Source organism: Ahaetulla prasina, chromosome 2 (assembly GCF_028640845.1).
Source record: "Ahaetulla prasina isolate Xishuangbanna chromosome 2, ASM2864084v1, whole genome shotgun sequence".
Taxonomy (NCBI): domain Eukaryota; kingdom Metazoa; phylum Chordata; class Lepidosauria; order Squamata; family Colubridae; genus Ahaetulla; species Ahaetulla prasina.
In genome coordinates this window covers 40221788-40245170 of record NC_080540.1, presented here as the reverse complement: position 1 = coordinate 40245170, position 23383 = coordinate 40221788, and the positions used below count along the sequence as shown (strand labels likewise).

At 43.4% G+C, this 23383-nt stretch overlaps 1 protein-coding gene across 1 annotated transcript in view; it reads left to right on the top strand.

Annotated features, from left to right (window-relative positions):
- The window catches only part of SUCLG2 (succinate-CoA ligase GDP-forming subunit beta), a 303143-nt gene that overhangs the window by 75649 nt on the left and 204111 nt on the right, over positions 1-23383 (top strand). Inside the window, exon 2 of the mRNA XM_058168585.1 lies at positions 3384-3525. Within this exon, the coding sequence (XP_058024568.1) occupies positions 3384-3525 (142 nt within the window). The remainder of the gene's footprint in view (positions 1-3383; positions 3526-23383) is intronic.

Genomic DNA, 23383 nt, shown 5'->3' with positions numbered 1-23383 from the left:
GCCATGAAGAAAGAACCTGAAGGTCCAAGACATAATAAGTCTTTAATAAGTGCTCAAATTAATAAACTGAAATATGTATCTTTAAAGTGGTCCAAAAAGTATGTTACACTGGTAACATTTGAGGTTTAAAATCAGTGGTGGCATTCAAATAATTTAACAACCGGTTGGCCCAGGATCAGGTTAGCCATCATGGGAGGCATGGCCCATCCCCATCCTCCAGCTCTGCTGCACATGCAGGAAGAGCCTCCCGCGACGGCCAACCTGACTCTGGGTGAACCAGTTGTGATCAAAGTGGATCCTGGGCACTGGGCTACAATGAAGAAATGTGAAATGGAGCAGCCAGCACAAGGCAAGGAGGAGGAGCAGGGAGGAGAAAGAGAGAAAGCGGCCTCCTTCCCTTACGCTGGCTGCTTTGTTGCCCATTTCTCTATTGCAGCGCAGTGCTGTAGAGCTTGCCCCACCCCCCCAGATACCTTCGCTTCCCTCAAGAAAGTTGAAAGTGGATTCCATCACATGCTGAATGCCATAATTAAACCCTGGCTTCCTAAGATGCCATCTCTTTCGCTGAATAAAGCGAGGAGGACGACTCAAGGCAGCGAGCACCTCCAGTCCCAACAAAGTGAAAAAAGAAGAAACGCGAGAGCAGCGCCCACCCATGTCTCTTTTCCGCCCTCGAACAGTGTGCTTCTCCTAAAGACCTCTGGTTTGATGTGCCCTCCCACTCTGCCTCTGTCCACGGTGCCCCTCCCATGCCCGCATCCTGGTTGTCAGCACCTTTCCTCAGTAGCATCTCAAACCCATGGAGAATGAGAGGGCAGCTCCTTGCCTGTGTGATGGACTGTGGCACTGGGTAAGTCCAGAGACACACACACAGGGTTGAATGGGCAGTTGGCTTCCAGTGCCAGAGAGGGCAGGGAAAGGAATCGGCCAGGCTGCCAGTGCAAACCGGTTGAATCCCACTACTGTTTAAAATCCAGCTGTTTGATGTAAATTTCTGAAATTATTCTTCAATTACTTTTTTTTAACATCTATTCACTGCAAAAAAGTTGGGGTTATTTTTAGTTGTTAATTTGGCTAATTTAACTTCTGTGGGAGTGAACGGTTACTTCAGCCTACAAAACCATATGTATCTTATAGTCAGGATGGGAGGCCTGTAATACAATTAAAATGTTGGTAGGTTTCTTTTATATAAGGTTTTAATATTGCATAAAAGCATGATATATCAAAAACATCATTAAAAAAGGACAGCAAAGAATGTTCTTTCTGCGCCAACTCAATAAGCTCAAACTGCCCAAGGAGCTGCTGATTCAGTTCTACAGAGGAATTATTGAGTCTGTCATTTGCACCTCTATAACTGTCTGGTTCGGTTCTGCAACCCAACAAGAAAAACACAGACTTCAGAGGATAATTAGAACTGCAGAAAAAATAATTGCTACCAACCTGCCTTCCATTGAGGACCTGTATACTGCACGAATCAAGAAGAGGGCCGTGAAAATATTTACAGACCCTCGCATCCTGGACATAAACTGTTTCAACTCCTACCCTCAAAACGACGCTATAGAGCACTGCACACCAGAACAACTAGACACAAGAACAGTTTTTTCCTGAAGGCCATCACTCTGCTAAACAAATAATTCCATCAACACTGTCAAACTATTTACTGAATCTGCACTATTATTGATCTTCTCATAGTTCCCATCACCAATCTCTTTCCATTTATGACTGTATGACTATAACTTGTTGCTGGCAATCCTTATGATTTATATTGATATATTGACCATCAATGGTGTTGTAAATGTTGTACCTTGATGAACGTATCTTTTCTTTTATGTACACTGAGAGCATATGCACCAAGACAAATTCCTTTTGTGTCCAATCACACTTGACCAATAAAAATTCTATTCTATTCTATTCTATTCTATTCTATTCTATTCTATTCTATTCATATATGTTCAAAGAAAGGCACCATATTTCTGAAATGCAAAATAGTTTAGCAATAATCAATTTTAATTTCTTCAGTTTAACATCAAGATATTAATGTTATAAATAATTTTGGTTTAAATGTTTTTTTTTTCAAATGGTGGTGTTCCAGTCATCGTAATGAACAGTAGGTTAGTTGCAAAAGAAGTTAGTCCATTCCTTCTTAAGGAGGATGCCTTTCACAAGGATAATGTAATTTTTAAAATTTTAAGTAATGCTGCAGCTCTTTAAGTTGACTTCTTATCATCATTTGCTTTCACTTACTTGATTGTCAGAAGTTCATGGTGATAGAACAGATGCTGGGATATTATAATTAATTATATTTCTTTTCAGATTTTATATTTTCAAATTAACCTACTTTGCTAAAATTTGTCACCACAAAATCGGTACTCAAAATGCTTTTGGAATCATTCACCAACATACATGAAAAAAATTTGAATTGGCCAATGTGACATTACCTACTGAGTTTCAGTATTTGCTAATCCAGTGTTAATGGCGATTTTATAGAATATAAACTAACACGAATACCAACAATTCCATTACAGTTCAAATGAGAAAATTGTGATTACTTTATTATTTCATTTCATTTTCATTTCTGTACTAATGTAATGTAATTGTAGAAAGGGACTACCCTATCAAGGATTCAGAGTGGTACCAAATTTCATTTGGTAATAATAGTATTTCCTTGTGCAAGCACAAATATTGTAACCTAATGAAGAACTTGATATTGTCATCTTGGTGATTCAGAAATGTGGAAAAAGAAAGCTGGTAATATTCAATGAATGTTATTTAAATGCACAGTTAAGTTGGCTCAGGGGCTAAGACAGCTGAGCTTGACGATCGAAAGGTTGGCAGTTCGGCAATTGGAATCCTAGTGCTGCCATGTAATGGGGTGAGCTCCTGTTACTAGTCCCACTTCTGCCAACCTAGCAGTTTCGAAAGCATGTAAAAATGCAAGTAGAAAAAATAGGGACCACCTTTGGTGGGAAGGTAACAGCGTTCCATGCACCTTTGGCGTTGAGTCATGCCGGCCACATGACCATGGAGATGTCTTCGGACAGTGCTGGCTCTTCGGCTTTGAAATGGAGATGAGCACCGCCCCCTAGAGTCAGCAATGACTAGCACGCAAGTGCAAGGGGAACCTTTACCTTTACCTTAAGTTGGAAGAATGCAGGTATAAAATAATAATAAAATTTAATATACATAGGTCTCATTTTAATATCTTTTTAGGTTTTAGAATGTTTTTCGTGTACAGATTCAAGATAGTGCACTTTCTGCAAAATAAGCAATATTTTTTTCCCAGCTGGAATTATCTCTGGTTGCAATAAGTCTCGATAGCAGAGTTGACCATTATTTAATTGTTTATAATGAATATTTTTCTCTTTCTCTATTTCATATCTTAGGGTATTCAGTTAACTCCTAGACGATGGCTAAACCTGCAAGAATACCAGAGTAAGAAATTGATGGCTGATCATGGGGTCACAGTTCAGAAATTCTTCGTGGCTGACACTGTAAATGATGCTATTGAGGCCGCTAAAAGATTACGTAAGTTGACTAATCATAGAATTAAGCCCTCACTGACTATTAACCAGCCTGAAAATTAATTTACGCTGCAGTAAATAAATATGCATAGTTGCTGTGATCTTCAAAGCTGGAGCATCTTTTATTTTGGAGAGTAGAAATGTGTGAAGAAAATGAATATGTGTTCATCTTTGGATGTTTAACTCTTACAATCCAGATATTCCAAATGGTTACATTAAAGGTATGATTATGTAACTGTTCCAATGGCTTTCCAGAATTTAATTTCATTTCTTTGAAACAACTTTTATAGTAATGTCAAGCATAGGAAATCAGGAGTCCAGGCAGTTCAAATGAATATATAGATTTATTGTAAGCTTAAGCTCTCTACAAGCCATGGTGGCGCAATAGATAGAATGCAGTACTGCAGGCTACTTCTGCTGACTGCCGACTGCCGACTGCTTGCAATTTGGCAGTTCAAATCCTACCAGGCTCAAGGTTAACTCAACCTTTCCTCCTTCCGAGGTGGGTAAAATGAGGATCCAAATTGTTGTGGGTAATATGCTGACTCTGTAAACCTCTTAGAGAGGACTGTAAAGCACCCTAAAGTGGTATATAAGTCTAAGTGCTATTGCTATTGCTACAAGAATCTGAACTACTAATGGTCAAAAGGGAATTGGCGGTAGATAAGAGCCAGTGGGATTTAAGGTGGGCTGGACTTACTGTAGATCTCTTGTCGGTGCGAAGGGACTTGAGACTTACGATGTAATTGACCACTTCCTTGGGCTCATCATGGTGGTCTCTTCTATAAGTAAACATGGATAGAGAGCACTGATAGAATTGTAACCAAAATGGAAGATAACACTATATCTGGGAGAACTGAGAAATTTGCAGAAGTCCTTTAATTTCAGCAGGTATAAATGCAGTGAAAAAAAATAATGCAAAAATTTTTTTTGAATGAAAGATACTATAAGAGACTAACCAACACAAAAATATTATAATGAATGTATAATTTAATTTATATATATGATGTGATTTGCATAGCTACCTATCTCACACAAGTGACTCTGGGAGGCTGATAAAGATTGAAGCACAATCAAACCCACAAAATGTAACCCTAGGTCTCTGAGGATAAACAGTAACCCTAGTCTCTGAAAATGCCTATTGAAAACCGCAGGGTTTATTTACCCACCTGTTCCAAAGGTCTGGAGAAATAGATAAATCTTCAATGCCTTGCAAAAAAGCTAATAGGAACGGGGCCACCTGAAACTCCAGAGGATGCTGTTTCACAGGGTAGGTGTTGCCACCAAGAAGGCTTGACTCCAAGATCTGAAAAGATGACATTGTTCAAAAGATGGGAGCTGGAGCATGCCACCTCTGCTAATCTGGGTGGGGGGGAGCAGAAACAATAGAAGAAAGGCTTTGATCCTGTGCCCTGAAGGCTTTATAGGTGATGACCAGCATCTTGAATTGCACCTGGAAACTTAAACTGGGAATCAGTGCAACTCACAGAGCAGCAAAGTTGTATGAATATAACAAGAAACACTAAACTGCCTGCGCGGCTGCATTCTGTGCCAGCTGCAGCTTCTGAATGTTCTTCAAAAGGCAGCCCTATTGTGAAGTAGAATATAGCAATCCAGCTAGGAGTTGATCAGTATTCAATCAGTATTCAGTATTTTTAAAACATCCACATATGTAAATAACACCCATACGTTTTATTTAATACACCTGCCTGTGCAAACACAAATACTCACAAATTGTCCAGGGGCGAACAACATCAAAAAGCAACTACAATGGAGGAGGTTAAATCACTTCTCTCATGTGATTGTCTGAGTCAGACTGCTTATTTTAAAGTAAAAAATCAAAGCGTCAGCTACACCATTTGCATTTAATGTAATGTAGTTTGACACGTTACGCGTGCTTAACTGTGAGAAATAGATAGTCTAAATTAGTGATCTGGGTTCTCATATACAAACTTGCTCTTCCGTATCTGAAAGTTGTTTTACTAGTCATTCTTCAAATTACAGTGATAAAAGGTAGAATAATATCATATGTGCCACTTCAGCAGATTAAATGAGAATGCTCTTGTGTGAGGCTCTGAACCTTACATGTTTAATCTCTCCCTTTTCTTCTCTCATCGGTTCCCTTTAATGACTGCTGAGCTCAGAAAAGCTCTTGTAGCAAACCCACTGCTTTCAACTTGAGATATGACACGACTTAATAAGTAACGGAGTTATAAATAGGACAGCAATCGTATATACCTGTTATAGTAAAAAAAAAAAAAGGGTGGATTGAGTAATGTTCCTACAGCTTGACATTTCATGGTTTATTAATGATATTGTCATTGATTATGGTTATGATTACAAGAGAGAGCAAATGTATACACACGCACACTGTACATGTTGCTTTAGAGAAAAAAGAAGTAGGGAATATATGGTGCATAATGGTCTAAAGAACTTCAGTGTGGTATATACAGCAGTTCACATAAGGGATAGGTGAGCACAGTTTTGACCTCTCTGTCCTTTCTAGCTCATACCCTCATCATTCTCCCTTTACCTTTTCTGCTTTTTTTTATTATTTGCATTTATATCCCGCCCTTCTCCGAAGACTCAGGGCGGCTTACACTATGTTAGCAATAGTCTTCATCCTATTTGTATATTTATATACAAAGCCAGCTTATTGCCCCCAACAATCTGGGTCCTCATTTTACCTACCTTATAAAGGATGGAAGGCTGAGTCAACCTTGGGCCTGGTGGGACTTGAACCTGCAGTAATTGCAAGCAGCTGTGTTAATAACAGACTGTCTTAGCAGTCTGAGCCACCAGAGGCCCTTTTCATGGGATAGTTGGGGCTGCGGCTAAGGCAGGGTGGGGGTGGGCAAGCCTTTCTTTCAAAATGCTCTACAGGCCAGGGATAGGCTTTCAAAAATTTTAGCAAGGGGTTCTCTGCCCGGTTGCTGGGTGGGCGTGGCCATGATGGGTGTGGCCTAGTCGGCCTCCTGCACCACGGCAGGGGGGTGTTTTTGCCCTTCCCGGGCTCTGGGGGCTTTCCTTGAGCCTTTGGGAGGGCGAAAACGGCCTCCCCAGGCTCTGGAGGCCCTCTGGAGCCCTCCCCGAACTTCCGGTAGGCCCGTTTTTGCCCTTCCTAGCCTCCGTGCATGCTCTGCACTTACCTGCATCCAAAACAGGCCGTGAGGGGACTCCTGGGAGAGGCAGTATAGGGTGGGCAGGGCCAGCCAGGAGTGGGATTTGCGAGTTCTCCTAACTGCACAGAAACTTAGCTAGAGGTTCTCCTGAACCCCTGTGAAACCCCAGCAGCCCTCCCCTGTCTACAGGCAATTCTCACCCACAGTTGGGATAGGACAGAAACTTCTGTCCCTAAGCAAAGTGGTCATTAAGGGAGTTGCACCCAATTTTATGATCTTTTTAGCCACTACAGTTAAGCAAATCTGGCTTCCCCACTGATTTGCTTGTCAGAAGGCCCTTGGGAAGGTTGCAGTGGTGATCACGTGACCTGGAACTCTGCAACTAACGTAAATATATGCTGGTTACCCAGGACCCAAATTTTGATCATATGACCATAGGGTTACTGTAGCCAGTGCAATGGCTGGACACTTTATTCAATGAATCAACGTATTTTTACTACTGCACTACTATTAATAGTTTCATAGTTCCCATCACCAATCTCTTTCCACTTATGACTGTATGACTATAACTTGTTGCTGGCAATCCTTATGATTTATATTGATATATTGATCATCAATTGTGTTGTAAATGTTGTACCTTGATGAACGTATCTTTTCTTTTATGTACACTGAGAGCATATGCACCAAGACAAATTCCTTGTGTGTCCAATCACACTTGGCCAATAAAATTCTATTCTATTCTATTTTTATATCTTATTTCTAAAAGTGACTTATAGTCCTTGCACTTTTTGAAAACAGTGCATATTCTCCCAGTCGGGGAAAACGGCCGTCAGGACTGGGTAGAATCTCCTCGTTGCTAATTGGACCGAGTCTTTAATTTGTTGTTTGTGGTCCCCGCCTACTCCTCTTTCTTTACAGCTTTTTCGACTCGGTTTGCTTTGGACCGGTCGTGTAATTATTACCTCAGGCTTAGTGAACGGAGTTTGAGGGTTTTCAGGTTTGAAATTGTTTGGTAATTTTTATAGTTTTTATAGTTTTATATTTTTGTACATTGGTTTTGTCTTTTAATTTTTTTGGAAATTTCAGCGAAGACGGGACTGGCTCCCGAGCCCGCTGAGGGCGGCTTCGGCGAATTTTTTTCTTTTTATTTTTCGCCGGCCAGCCAAACAGCTGAGAAGCGCTCACGGGCTTGTCCCCGAAGCGCGGAGAGCCGCAATTTGCCCGGAACGGTGAGGAGGAAATCGGGAGGCTCATGGGCTCGTCCCCGACGTGCTCCCGGCTAGCGGCTCTCCCTGTCTCTCTCTCGATCTTGCTGCCCACTGCCACCAACGCCTCAGAGAGCTCTCAGCCTTGCCCACTACCAGTCTTGCTCCCGCTACCACCAACGCCTCAGGGAGTCTTACGAAAGCCGCGCTTGATACCTACAGGCTAGCGACTTGCTCTATCTCACCGGCAAAAGGGCGGGCGGCCTAAAAAACAAACAAAAAAAAAACCCCAAAAAAACCCGGAGAGAGACACTTTATTTTTGGCCACTTGGATTCCTGCACTCAGTTTTGTTTTTTTTAAGCCTTCCAGCTGGGCTTAAGTGGGCTGATTCTCCTGCAGCCTCCAAAGGGTTCTACGAACTGTAAGTAGGCCAAGGCGGCCCTAAATTGGTGGGAAGAAATTTCAAGATGGCGGACACCAGTAACTCCCAGCCAGAATTGCCTGCTTCACCCCCAGAAGCTACTAATCAGGACAATCCTGGGGAGGGCACATCTGCTGGCCCTCGGGTTTCCCCTCCCAGGGGTAGGAAAGTAACCCGGGCCAAGAAGGGGGCTAAGGCAGAGGAGAGGCGTCATAAGGCTCTGGAGAGGGTGTTTTCCAAGGCCTCCAAAAGGGCCCACAGATCCCCTTCACCAAGGGGGAAGAGGGATAAGGTAGACCTCCCTGCCCCTCCAAGCCCTAGTTTCATGGCACAATCAATCCAGGGGTCTGGATCCTGGTCTCCAGACAGGACATCTCCCTGGCCTTCGGCCCAGGCTGGAGTGGCCCCATTGTTCCGCACTCTCTCTGAGTCGGAACTTCAACATGCTCCAGGCCCCTTTCCTAACCTGTCAGGCAATGTGACCCAGGCGGCAGGTGCACCTATGCGACAACCAGAGGCCGCATTACCACAACTGCCAGTTTTTCAACTCCCAGATTCCTTTGGGCTGATGATTCAGCAGGCTATTCGCCTTATCTCTACATAGGGAATCTGCTCCCACTTCTGTCCCCAAACCACATAAAGGTGAAAGAGCACGGGAGTCTTCCACTTCAGAATCAGTCATGTTTAGGCCTCAGAGGGAGCAATCCACCGAGGAGGACAGTCAGGCCTCACTATCAGAGGAGGAGGACGCCGGAGAGGCATTGTCGGAGGACGAGGGGCTAGGGCTGGATCAACCATCGTTCGTGGGGCTCTTCAAACCCCATCTGTTTCGGTCCCTTTTGTTCAAGGCTTTAGCAACCACGGGCTTAGGTGCGGTTCAAAGCCCTCTGACAGATCCTCAGTCCCTACCTGGCACCTCAACTAGCCTCTTTGTGGAACCCACAGTGGTGGCAGAGACCATACCGGCACCCAAAATGTTCGTGGACTTGGTCCAGCGACAGTGGTCTCATCCGGGCTCAGGCTCTAACCCTAATGCCACAGACAAAAAATTCTACAATTGCGCTCCGGATCTCGAGAATATCTTACAGGTGCCCACTGTGGATGCTCCAGTAGTCGCCCTAACAACGGCCTCACATGTCACGGGTCCGGAAAATGAGGCTTTGCGTCCGGAGGATAAGAGAGCGGACCAATCCCTCGTCAAGTCCCATCAAGCCTCGGCCTGGGCCGTCAGGTCCTCCATAGCGTCTTCATTTTTCAACAGAGCTTCTATTATGTGGCTCAAGCAGCTTCAGGCCCCCATATCAACATCAGACGTGAGAGCTCATCAGGACCTTAACAAGGTCATCGCGGCCTTAGAATTTTCGGCCGATTCCACACTGAATGCTGCCCGCTTTTCAGCAAAATCTATCGGCTCTACGGTTACATCTCGCCGGCTCCTTTGGCTCCGCCATTGGCGAGCGGACACCCATAATAAGTGGCGTCTGGCATCCTCCCCTTATGCAGGCTCGCACTTATTCGGGGCTTCTCTGGACCCGATTCTAGTAGAAACCAAGGACAAGAAGAAGGTGTTGCCATCTTTATCGCGGCAAGGAGAACTACGCCAACAGCCCTATTTTCGTCCCACGACCTCCTCTTCTTCTTCTTCCTTTCATGACCAGGAATTTGGAGGCTCGGGGTTTCGAAGATAGCGATTCTCACCTTACAGAGAAAATTCCCAGCGAACCGACCAGGTTAGAACAGGGACAAAATTCACCGCCCGCAAGCCATTCAGAGGGGGTCGGGGCAAACCGTTCAACCGTTTCAAATAATCCCATAGGGAATCTTCCCATTGGAGGTCGGCTGGCTTATTTTTCCTCCCAATGGGGTTCTTCCACTTCAGACCGGTGGGTCCTAGATATCATCCATCTAGGTCTGGCCTTAGAGTTCATCTCCACCCCTCCGACGGTTTTCTTACCTTGCCCGGTTTCCAACCGTAGCTCGAGCGTCTCCCTCGTGGAGTCGGCGGTCAAACATCTTCTAGCTATCTGGGCTATTCAATTGGTTCCCTCTGATCAACTAAAATGGGGTTTTTACTCCAGACTCTTCGTAGTAAGTAAACCGTCGGGGGGCTGGAGAGCTATTTTAGACCTTAAGGCCCTAAACAAATACATTGTGTACCGCTGTTTCAAAATGCACTCATTACGTTCCATCGTAGAATGCATAAGGCCGGGGGATTATATGGCTTCCATTGATTTAACGGAAGCCTATCTGCATATTCCCATTAGACAAGAGCACCATAAATTCCTCCGGTTTTGCTTCAAAGGCATTCACTATCAATACAGGGCCTTGCCCTTCGGGTTGTCCTCGGCCCCCAGGGTTTTCACTAAGGTAATGGCGGCACTGATGGCCCACATTCGGGGGATACCCGTTAGGCTTCAGGCCTACCTAGATGATATTCTCATTCTGTCAACATCTCAGGAATGGGCTATCAGGGATATCTCTCTTACCTTAGACGTATTACAATCACACGGGTTCTCGATTAATTGGGATAAAAGTCATCTTTCTCTGTCTACCACCATCGTCCATTTAGGGGCTCAGATAGATTCACAGAAGTCAATGGTCTATCTGTCGGAGGATCGTCAGGTTAGTTTAACTGAGTTAGCTAGCATCTCTATGTCTTCACAGTCAGTCCCTTTAGACCAACTTACCCAGCTACTAGGGAAAATGGTATCATCATACAATATTATCCCATGGTCTCGCCTCCACAGTCGGCCCCTGCAGTGGTTTCTCTTGCCACACCAGAGGAGCCGACTCTGTCCTTCCAGGCGACGGGTGACTCTTCCACGGGAAGTGGTCGACTCTTTGGCATGGTGGAATCCAGAGATGGTAGCCAGAGGATCTACCTTCAGGGAACCAGCGAGAGTGGTCATCACTACCGACGCCAGTCTGTCAGGATGGGGAGCTCACCTCGAACAACACCTGGCTCAGGGCAAGTGGTCCCCAGCAGATATCTGCCACGGCATCAACTTTCTGGAGCTACGTGCCATCCGTCTGGCTCTCATGGCCTTCAAGGATTTCATCCGGGACGGGAATGTCCTTATCCTCACGGACAACGTGACAGCGAAGGCGCATATAAACAGATGGGGAGGCACTCACTCTCGCTCGTTGATGACGGAAACGCTTACACTAGGTCATTGGGCCGAATCCAATCTGAGTTCAATAAGAGCAGAACATATTGCGGGAACGGAAAATTGCACGGCGGACTCCCTCAGCCGTCAGACTATCGATCAGTCGGAATGGTCCTTGTCCCCAGAGAATTTCCACGAGTTGTCGTCCCATTTCGGGCAACCGTTGGTGGACTTGTTCTCCTCCGAGACAAACAATCAGGTACCTCGGTTCTTTTCGAGGTTCCCTTCTTGGGGAGCGGAATCAGTGGACGCCCTACGCAGCAGCTGGCCTCGGGGCCTACTATATGCCTTTCCACCAATCCCACTGATCCCCAGAGTAATACGGAAGCTCCTCCTGGAGAAGTCAGAATTGATACTGGTCGCCCCCTTCTGGCCCAGGAGACCCTGGTTTGCGGACCTGATGTCTCTGTCAATTCGAGAACCGTGGAGGATTCCGGACAACCAGGTGTCTCTCTTCCAGGGACCAGTTCGACATCCCGAACCGCAATGGCTAAGCCTAGCCGTGTGGAGATTGAGCGGAGCGTCTTAACTAGGGCAAAAGTTCCAAATCAGGTCAACCCCACCATGCTAGCCTCTCGCCGAGACTCGACCAAAAGGATTTACGAGGCCACGTGGCGCACATTTGAAGGGTGGTGCGCACCTCAAGGTATAGTGGCCTCATCAGCCTCTGTCTTGGATATTCTAGCCTTTCTGCAGCGAGGGCTCGATTCAGGGTTGGCGACGAATACACTCAAGAGACAAGTAGCGGCAATTTCGTCAGTCCTGAGATGTGGTTCACTTATATCCCTTTCGAAAGAACCTCTTATTCAACAATTCCTCCGGGGGGCTAACAATGTCAACCCGCCGGTTGTACACCGCTTCCCATCTTGGCGATTAAACGCTGTGCTTAATGCTCTGACCAAGACACCGTTCGAACCACTTAGAGATGCCTCTCTCCGTGTTCTGTCACTGAAGGTCTCCTTTCTGATAGCCATCACCTCGGCCCGTAGGATTTCGGAACTATTGGCTTTATCAATTCGGCAGGACCTCTGCACGTTCTTCAATGATAGAGTGGTGCTACGTCTAGACCCTACCTTCCTCCCGAAGGTTAACAGTCAATTCCATAGAACACAAGAAATCGTACTGCCTAATTTCTGCCCAAATCCCAGGCACCATCTAGAAAAGGTGTGGCACACTCTAGACGTTAGGAGGGCATTGAAAATTTACATTGAGCGAACATCGACCTTCCGCAGGACAGAGGCTCTCTTTGTGTCGTTCCAACCACTTTCTCTGGGTCAGAAGGTGACCAAGTCAGTTTTGGCCAGGTGGATCAGGGCAGCAATAGCCACAGCATATGAGAGTCAGTCTCTCCCGGTGCCGCGCAAGATTACGGCACACTCTACGAGGAGCGCAGCATCTTCTGCCGCTTGGGGAGCCCAGGCGTCAATCGAGGAGATATGCAGAGCGGCAACGTGGTCCACCCCCTCTTCGTTCATTCGACACTACCGGGTGGACTCCTACGCGTCGGCTGACGCGGCGTTTGGCAGACGTGTCCTACAGACGGTTTTTTCGCAACAACAATGACAAGCCGCCATCGGCCCTCCCGGTAAGACATTGGGCTTTGGTATGTCCAAGTCCTGACGGCCGTTTTCCCCGACTGGGAGAAGGGAACGTTGTCTTACCTGAACGTCCCTTCTTGGAGAGGGGAAAACGGCCGTCAGCCCCACCCAAGGCGACTGTCAAATCTGGGTTCAGGGGCGGGAGGGCGCTAATTCTCTCTCATTTCAGTACAACATGACGACCTGCAGTTGGATCCTCGCCGAAAAAGCTGTAAAGAAAGAGGAGTAGGCGGGGACCACAAACAACAAATTAAAGACTCGGTCCAATTAGCAACGAGGAGATTCTACCCAGTCCTGACGGCCGTTTTCCCCTCTCCAAGAAGGGACGTTCAGGTAAGACAACATTCCCTTCTGCATATTCTGTGCTTGGTCTTGTAGTCAACACCATAATCAATGACAATATCATTAATAAACCATGAAATGTCAAATGTTGCCACTTAAAGACTACTGATATTCCACTCATAACTATTAACTTTCAAGCCAAAGTTAGTAAATCATACGAAAGCAAAAATAAATGTGCTAATTCATTGATTGAATTGAACCGTTTCATGTATTTCATTTCTGAATGCACATCCTCTGTGAGATTATTGTTCATATTATTTAACATAATCAAATACACAATAGATTAATTGTTTAGCATTCTTCACTTTTTACTGTAAAGAGAGATAAAGGGGGTAATGAATAGGTGCCTTATTTGACTAAGGTATTCGTTAGCAGAGTTCAATTGAATTGATGGAATAAAGTTTAAAACTTACTCTGAAGTGTGTATTTCAAAATTGCTAAACTGTTGTCAATTTAATCCATTGACTCTTATTTCTAAAAAGTTGGTATCCTCGTTATTTGTCCCACTTTAGTGGTATTAGCAAATAACAGTAACAGTTAATAATAAATAAGAGTGTTATGCAAATAACAGCCACCACTGCTCTTCATCAACCCTTGAATTTTGAATGAAAGTTGATGTATTCTGTGTTATATATGTTACAAAGTCTTCTGGATTGTACTTGCAAAACATTATCAGTGTAGCTCACAAATTCTAGCTTCCAGAAGTGAAGAGAGGCGAATTCTAAAGTAGAGAATGCATAGAAAAGTAAATACAGAACTCACAGAAATTGAATGTTAACAATATTCGTGAATACTGTAGAAAGAGATGAAAAGAAATATTTAGGATTTTAAAGCTGGTGTTTGTAGTATTAAGAGAGGAGTTGTCAACTCTCAGGATGAAGTGCTGGATATTAATTACAATACCAGTGCAGATATATACTTGCTTGAATAGTGTTCAATATATTCAATATACTTCGCACACACACATTGCTATTATATGTATAGTTCAGTGAATATCTTCCAAAATCAAACCTGAAAGGATAGCAGTGTTTGCATACTGTAGCCCCAAATTAGGTTTTTTCCCATCAAATTAACTTTATTTATTTTTAATAAATATATCTAATACTCATCCCTCCTCCTATTTTCCCCACAACACCCTGTGAGGTGAATTGGGCTGAGAGAAAGTGAGTGGCCCAAAGTCACTCAGCCAGCTTTCACGCTTAAGGCAGGACTAGAATTCACTGTCTCCTGATTTCTAGCCTCATGCTTTAAAGCCGGTCAATAAATAAAATATATTTACACTCACAAAACCTTTCCAAATCATCAGCCTATGGCAAGCTTTGCATTATTTATGCCCTGTATCTTGTCATCATCTTTTTCCTGTAGTGCTTTTACTCCTGACAATAAAGACTTCAGGAGCCTTTGTTAATTCAGATGAGTAAAAGTGCCACATTGTCACTGGATCTGGAGAAGTTTACTTCAGGTATATGGTTTACAGTCTTTTCAGTTGGAAGAGATTTGGGGGGGGGTGTTTGTATTCTGGTTTTATCTTTATTCTTGAATGTTCATGCTCCTCTCATGTTTTAATGTTTTCTTTTCTCCAAATCTTTATTTTTATTGTATGCTTATCAGGCAGCAGTCCTTATCTTCTCATGTTGGTTTAGTCACACAACTGTAAAACAGTTCTGTTGAGAACTTCTATCTGTTTTCTGGATAATAATTGGATACTACGTAAATAATAATAATAATGACACTTTAGATAATAACTGAAGTCGGGGAGAGATTTATCCTGATATGTTTAATAAATTTCTTAATTAATGGTTTCCCTCAAAATACTGAAAAGTCACTAAAATTATAAAAGGGGAAATAAATAAAATCGTTTATAAATAACTTTAACAGGACTGTTTATTGTTTTTTCATCAGATGAAGCATAATAGATGCCTAGAAAATTACAGTAAATTTCATGTTATTAAAACTTGTCTTCAAAGGGGTGTTAATAAAAGATTGAACTCGGAGGATACTTTGGTTTGAAAGATTGAACTCGGAGGATACTTTGGTTGGAAAAATAAACCTCAGCACGCAAAAGCAGTAACCAGGTTTGTTTATCCTGGTATCGGTACTAACTGACCAGCTTAAAGTGTTACAGAAAGGAATCTTTGTATTAACCCATATCCTCCCTCTCCCTCCCCAATCCATCACAAGCCACTTCAGTTGTTCTGGCTGCTCCATCTTTCCTTAAAGTGATAAAGGTTGATAAACTGCTTCAGTGCATGACCCTGACGTCATCTAGCATGCAGAGAAATGAGAGGCATGCCTTGGGGCTGACGACCCAGGAGAGCAGGCACACAGGAAGGGTCGTTGGCGAAACTGTGCAGCAGCAGAATGGTACTCCCCACACGAATGGTGGCCCCAAGTACCGTTGGAGGGCTGGGGCTGACATCGACATTAAGTAATGTTCTGTTCTAAGTCAAGAAGCTACACAAAAAAAATGATATACTGCCTAGAAAGTTATCCATTATGGCTACCGTTCAGAAAAAAACAGAAAACGTACATTTTTGTATCTAATTTTAATGTAGAATAATAAATCTGGGTATTTGAGGGCCTACTTCTGAAAGTGTTCTGTGAACAATCAGAATCAATTATGAACATTGTCATGGACCTTATTGTTAGATATGAGACAAAGAGAGAAAACAGATGGGAATGAATGCGGCAATCTAAAAATATCAGTGTCAATTTTCAGTTTATGTTCCACTGAATATGAATAAACACAACAACATTTGTTAGTTGAATATGCTTTAAGAATTGCTAAGTTTGGGTAGTTGTTTTTTGCAAACAGAAAAAAAGATCCGTTTTTCACTTCATCTTGCTGAGCCCAGCCTTTTCTCTGGCTAGGCCCGCTCTCAGATATTTTCTTGCGGCATGGAAACATATTTCAAATTCTCTTTTTCCTAGTCTTTCTTCTTGAATTTTATATTTCCTTCACTTCTTTGTGAGTGAAAGAGAACTTTTAGGGTTTTTAAAGGAAAAAACAAAGACTGGCACACTTTCATTGAAGAAAACAATAATTAAAAACAATGTTCTTTGCAAAGACAAATTTACAAAAAAAAGGGGGGGGCTGTAGATGTTTGCAGATTATTACAGCAGCAAGATATGTGATTTGTCTATAACACATCATCTGTCCATATGAGGTCATGAGGTGATTAGGGCATAACTTATAAGATCATAGGGGGCTGGAAAGAAAGAACTCAATTGTCTCTAGGGAATGCTATGTATCTTATCCCTGTTTTCCAAACTCCTCTTGTCTCCTAGTATTTTTCCAGCCTATCAACATGTCTTGACCTTCTAAATATTTTATGGCTTAGCTGACAGTTTAGTTTCCCTGGGAACTTGTATTTGGAGAGAGGTTACTTTTACTTGCCTAATTTGATGCTATATTTTTGCCTTCGGTTGAAGGTTGATTTATTGCTAAATTAGCCCTTTATTTTCTTTGGGAAGATATTATAGTGTTAATGGTCCCCAACCTTTACAGCTTGGCAGCCTGGGTACAAGCCACAGGATCACATGTCCACCAGCCAGGCAGTTCCCGGTCCCCGGTAATGGGTCATGGGCTGAGGATCCATGTATTTTGGGGTATTTTCCCCAAAATTCCACATCAACTGCAACTGTTACCCTTCATTTGCAAATATAGATGCAGTTATGTATTGAGCTGGGCTGAAAATATATGGAGTTGTAAGTTTGCAGTAAAAGAGGAGACATTCTTTTTGTGCTTCACAAAAAATTAGGCCCTATGTAATGAAAAAAATTTTTTCCTATCAGTCTGGAACTCTCTGAACTCTGGACAAAGCCCTTGCCAATCCAAGAGCAGAACTGCTATGCTTTGTTGCTTTGGCTGCTCATATTGCTGGATTTATAATTCCCTTAAAGTAGCAATCAAAGACATGTTAAATGTTTCAACCAAAAGCATTCTAAATTCCTGACTGTAACCAGAGTATAGTCCAATTTTGCTTTGCCAAAGGAGGGATTGCTCTCCATTTTTTTCTAGGGGAATATAATGCAGTGTCAGAAGGACCTTGGGAAATAGGAGGAAGAGCCATAGACTAGGCAACCATTGGATAAGAGACAGCTGAGCTCACAGAAGGAATGGGGAAGTGACAAAGATCTCAGAAGGGACCTTCCCTAGTTCCTTGGACTGTAAGGTGGGGAGGATATACTTTCTGAGATGCAAGATTCTGTTAGTGTAGCCATACAATAAAGATCCAGATACAGATAGTACCCTGGAAGCGCTTCTTGCCTAGACTACTTTACAAGGCTGAAAAGAAGAGAGGACTGCATCATTTTCTCTCTGTTGTATTGCAGTAGAGGTTGTAGCCATTAAACAGCCAACTTTAATAGAGGTGACCTGCAGTGCCATATTATTCATCCTCCCTTCAAGAAGAATTGTTTTTGTATCCCACCAAAAGTGCATGCAAGCAGAGCATGATTTCTGTAGGAAGAGGCAAAATGTCATATTAGATCCACCTAACCAGAAAGAGGACTGAGAAAATATCTACAGACCCCTCAAAATCTGGATATCATCTCTTTCAACTTCTCCCCGCTAGAGAACAACAGCAACTTAGACTTATATATCGCTTCACTGTGCTTCACAGCCCTCTCTAAGTGGTTTACAGAGTCAGCATATTGCCCCCAACAATCTGGGTCCTCATTTGGAAGGCTGAGTCAACCTTGAGCCTGGTGAGATTCAAACTGCCAAATTGTAGGCAGCTGGCAGTCAGAAGTAGCCTGCAGTACTGCATTCTAACCACTGAGCCACCATAGCTCTTGAGAGCATTGCATGCCAAGACAAAGATAGTTTTTCCCCATGCCATCACTTTGCTGAACACTTAATTCCCACAGCACTGTCTCATTTCTCATCTTTCCTATTATCTTCCCCTATTGGTTTCTTACGATTTATCAATTGTTTGTTACTTACGATTAATGATTGTAACTATGATTTATGACCTATGACCTATTATTTGCTGTTTATATGTACACTGTGAGCTTATGAACTGGAGAGAAATTATTTGTGTGTCCGATCAGACTTGGCCAATAAAGAATATTCTATTCTATTCTATTCTATTCTATTCTATTCTATTCTATTCTATTCTATTCTACTCTACTCTACTCTACTCTACTCTACTCTACTCTACTCTACTCTACTCTACTCTACTCTACTCTACTCTACTCTACTCTACTCTACTCTTATTTCTCCTGTGTCCATTGTATCTGCATAGATTGAACAATATATTTCATTGAAGTAGGTGGAGAAACCCATCAGTCGAATCCCCAAACTTTCTTGAAAAGAAACCCTAATCCAACAGACTTCAATATGTTGGAGTGATTGTTTCATGGATAAGCTTTTTGATAATGACTTTCATATTGCTTATTGATCAGTTGAAGCTAAGCTAAAGACAGAAAGAGAAACTGAGTAGGTAGGTAAGAGTGCTTTCTTTCCACCACATCCTCTAAATAATTAATCTTGGTAACTGTTAATTATCATTGACATAATGTTCTTCCCTAATATGGCTCATTTACCGCCACCTTTGTTTTTGGACTTGTACCAGAAGGAAGAAGTTTTTTCCCCCCTGCAATTAATATAGTGTTAATTCTCCATACCAACAAGGTTTTTTGAGGTAAAAGAATTTATAGCTGCTTTGATTTTCCTGAATATTTACACTATTACAAAGTGAATGTTTAACTTACACTTTTTTCCATTAAGAATTTAACAATAATCTAGATTCTCTGATACAGGTAATCCTTGACTTACAACAGTTCATTTAATGACTGTTCGAAGTGACAAGAGCACTGAAAAAAGTGATATTATTTTCTACACTTAACGGCTATTGAGATATCCCCATAGTCACGTGATCAAAATTCAAACGCTTGGCAACTGACTCCTATTATTGATGGTTGCTGTGTCTCAGTATCATAAAATCAGCTTCTGCAACCTTTCACCAAGCAAAGTCAATGGGTACACGAGATTCACTTAAGAAGTCTGCTACTAACTTAACAACTTTAGTGTTTTCACTTAACAACTATGGCAAGAAAGTCATAAAATGGGGCAAAACTCACTTTGCTAAGCGAGACATTTGTTAAATAGCGACAGAAATTTTGGGCTCAACTGTCAAGGCCTACCTGTAAGATCAGTATACTTCTTAACTAATTTTAGATGTGGAACTAAAAGAGAGCATGATTTCTCTAATATCTAATAAATGTATAGAAGCTCAGTGAATGATTGGGGCAGGGGTGAAATCTAAATTTTTTTGCTACCTGTTCTGTGGGTCTGGCTTGGTGGGTGGGTGTGTCCTGTGACTGAGTGGGTATGGCCAACTCAATTTCCCTCACAGCCATGCCCACTCAGTCACAACCCCCCCACCAAGCCACGCCCACAGAACCCAGTAGGAAAATGTTTTAAATTTCTATTCTGCCTTTTCCCTTTTTGCAAGATGCCAACAGCTGCAGCCTCTCCGCCCGCTTGCCACCCACTCGCCACCTGTTCTCCCTTCACCTTGGGTCGGGGGCCGGGGCTCAGGGATGTGCCATTCCCCAAGGAGTTGCTCTCCTTGAATATGCCGCCTTGTTCTATGCGCCGGCTGCACCCCCAACCTGCCGCTGATAAATAAATGAAATAAATGGTGTGCACTTGCGCAGCCAGTGCATGGAACAAGCAGCAATGGCGGCAGCATATTCAAGGAGAGTGACTCCAGTAACTTTTGGACGCTTGCCTTTCCTGGCAGCCAGCCGCTGGAGGAAAGTATGTATACGCCGCGTGGCGAAGGAAGAGTAGGCGGCGGTTCCGGGGCAAGACTGGTGTCGGGGAATGGTGCATTCCCTGACTCAGTTGAGGCAGGCAGCAAGCAGGTGGTGGCTCCTGGGTCTCAGGGGAATGAGGCATCCCTGGGCCCTGACCAAAGGTGAAGGGCGAACGGGCGGCGAATGGCAGCAGCTCTGGGGAAAGGCCGGAGTTGGGTATGGTGCATTCCCTGACCTCATTGGGGCAGGCAGCGGCTCCGGGGCCTCGGGGAATGGGCCCCGATCCCTGACCGAAGGGCGAGCAGGAGGCGAGCTGCCTTCCCGGTGTCCCGGTGTCCAATTTTGCAAAGGCTGGACTGCGGGCTGTAGACTAGTTCAGGGGCGTGGCCAGCCAGCGATTGCTACCGGATCGGCGAACCAGACCCAATCTCCACTACCTACTCATCCGATCCGGTCTGATCCGGTAGCATTTCACCCCTCGATTGGGATAATCTGTCTTTCCCAGTCAAATTTACTTCACATAGGTCTTCAGAAAGCTACAGTTGGAATATGGCATGCACTAGTCTAAGCTCCTGAAGAAAAGTCAGGGTGTAAATAACACATACGGTATAAATTAAATAAATAAAGCAGGCAACCATGAAAATAAGGAACTAGGGAATTTGAGGAGCTAAATATTTTTTTCTTTCTAACGTTTTCCTGCAAATGCAGGGTCTGTTTTTTGTCAGATCAACCAAGTGAATTGACTGACTGTCCAAAATCAAACAGCTAGCTTTCATGCCAGCTAGCTTTCTAGGCAAGACTAGAACTCACAGGTTTCCTGGTTTCTAGCCTGGCACCTTAACCACTAGACCAAACTGAAAATGATTTAAAAGAACCCATCTAAACTTTTAGAAAGTTTCACCGAGGGAGCAAGTGACTTCAGCCTGCCATACACCTTTAGTTATTTTATAACCCTTCTTTGTCACTAAATGTCTTTGAAGCAAATAGATTTATAGTAATGTGAGTAATGGATAGGGGGCTAGCAAATCAAAATCTCATTTCAGATGTTTGACACTAATGTTGGGCTGAGTTACTGTTCCCTGAGTTGGATTTCTGAACAAATTACTAAAGATGCCAGCTGGAAGTAGAAAAGGAGGCTAAAACACAAACCAAATATTGTTAGAAACGAGTGCTGAATTTTACTGTTAGCATATGTCATAAAACTCATTTTTTCATCCTGGATAGGTTTAAAATCATCACCATCATCATCAGAGTTCCTTTGATCTTTCTTTTTTCAGATAACACAATATCTAATATACACACATGATAGAAATCCAAACCATAGTGCTGTGATGGTGAACCTATGGCACGCGTGCCACAGGTGGCACGTGTAGCCATATCAGTGGGCACGCGAGCCCAGCATGCTGGCCAGCTGATTTATGGGCTTTCTGGGCCCACCAGAAGTAGGGAAATAGGCTGTTTCCTGCCTCTGGAGGGCCTCGGGATGGTGGGGAAGCCCATTTTTTGCTGTCCCCAGCCTCCAGAGCCTCTCTAGGAGTCTGGGGAGGGCGAAAACGGCCTTCTCCATCCCCCCGCAGTGGCCCTCCAGAGGCCAGAAACGGCCCATTTCCTGACTTCCGGTCCCACAAGAAGTTGGCAAACAGGCCATTTCTGGCCTTTGGAGGGCCTCTGGGGGGTGGGGAAGACTGGAGGCTGGGGACAGCAAAAAGCGGGCAGGGCAGGGGGGCTCATGCGTGCAGCATGGGGTGGGGTGCATAGAATTATGGGTGTGGGCATGCACGCACGCAACTTCTCAGTCTCCCCTTCCTGGCACGCGATGGCAAAAAGTTTAGCCATCACTGTCCTAGTGCATGAAGCACAAAGTAATCATGTTTTATTTATTCCTGATTTTTTATGATGCATATTAATACTTTTCATCAGTAATAGTACAAAATAATAACCTGAGCAATTGGGAATATATTATAGGCTTCTATTTTTTTTAAAAAAAATGCAATAATACTTATAAGGAGTATCTTTTTTGTGAATAATAGTATAACATAAAAAAATTGAGATTGTTCCTAGTTCCTAGCTGGAATCAGAATTAACCAGTCCCATTTTTTCCCCATGCTGAACTTTTTTACTTGTGATGCTCTCTGAGCCAAAAAATTGTATTGCACGGGATATATCTATTTTCAACTGCATTCTGCGACTATAGGAGGTTGGGGAAGCTTAGTGATGATGCCGTACATGTGGCATGTCATAAAATCTATTTTATTGGTTGTGCACACCTTTTCATAAGGACCTTAGAATTGCTGTTATGATCTCTCCCCTTTCCTTGTAACAAAAACAACAATTTTAGGTGAGGTAAATGAGAATAGCTGGCCTAGAGTTAACTTGAAGCTTCAGAGAGGAGCAGAATTTAGAATTTGAATATTCCCAGATCCATTCAGTGCTCACTGATTTTTTTAATATCCTTAGAATGTGTTAATTTTCTATTTATGTTCATAAAATTTATTGTCCACTTTTTAATATAAGTGTACAGATGTGTAGATTACGGTGACCAAACCTTAAATTCAGTTAAGAAAAAGACTTCCTAGACCCCTGATGGTGAACCTATGGCACACAGAGCCCTCTCTCTGTAGGCATGCCAGCCCCAGCCCAGCTCCACCAAGCATTTGTATGTGCCTCCCGCCGGCCAGCTGGTCTTCAGGTCTCTGCTGTACATGTGTGGGGAGTGGAGCGCATGGGGGGACATGCGCTTCCAGAGAAGGGCCTTCTCTGTGGGGGCTCCCACCCTCTGGAATGAACTTCCCCCAGGACTCCGCCAACTTCCTGACCTTCGAACCTTCCGCCGTGAGCTTAAAACACATCTATTTATTTGTGCAGGACTGGACTAGAATTTTAATTTTAAATTTTAAATTTAGTTTTAATGGGGTTTTATCATTTTAATTGTAATTTTAAATTTTGGCCTATTTAAATAAGTTTTTTAATTAGTGTTTTATCTTGTATTATATTTGTATTTTTATCGGGCTGTAAACCGACCTGAGTCCTTCGGGAGATAGGGTGGTATAAAAATTTGATTAAATAAATAAATAAATAAATGTGTGAGCATAGACGGGGGAAGGGTGCATGTGTGGGGGGTTCAAGTTAGTGCAGGAGGCTTTCCAGGCCCAAAATGGGGTGGGGGAGGCACACACTGCCTCCTGTGCCCCGTTTTGGGCCTGGAAACCTCCCTTACCAACTTGGAAGCTAAAACGGG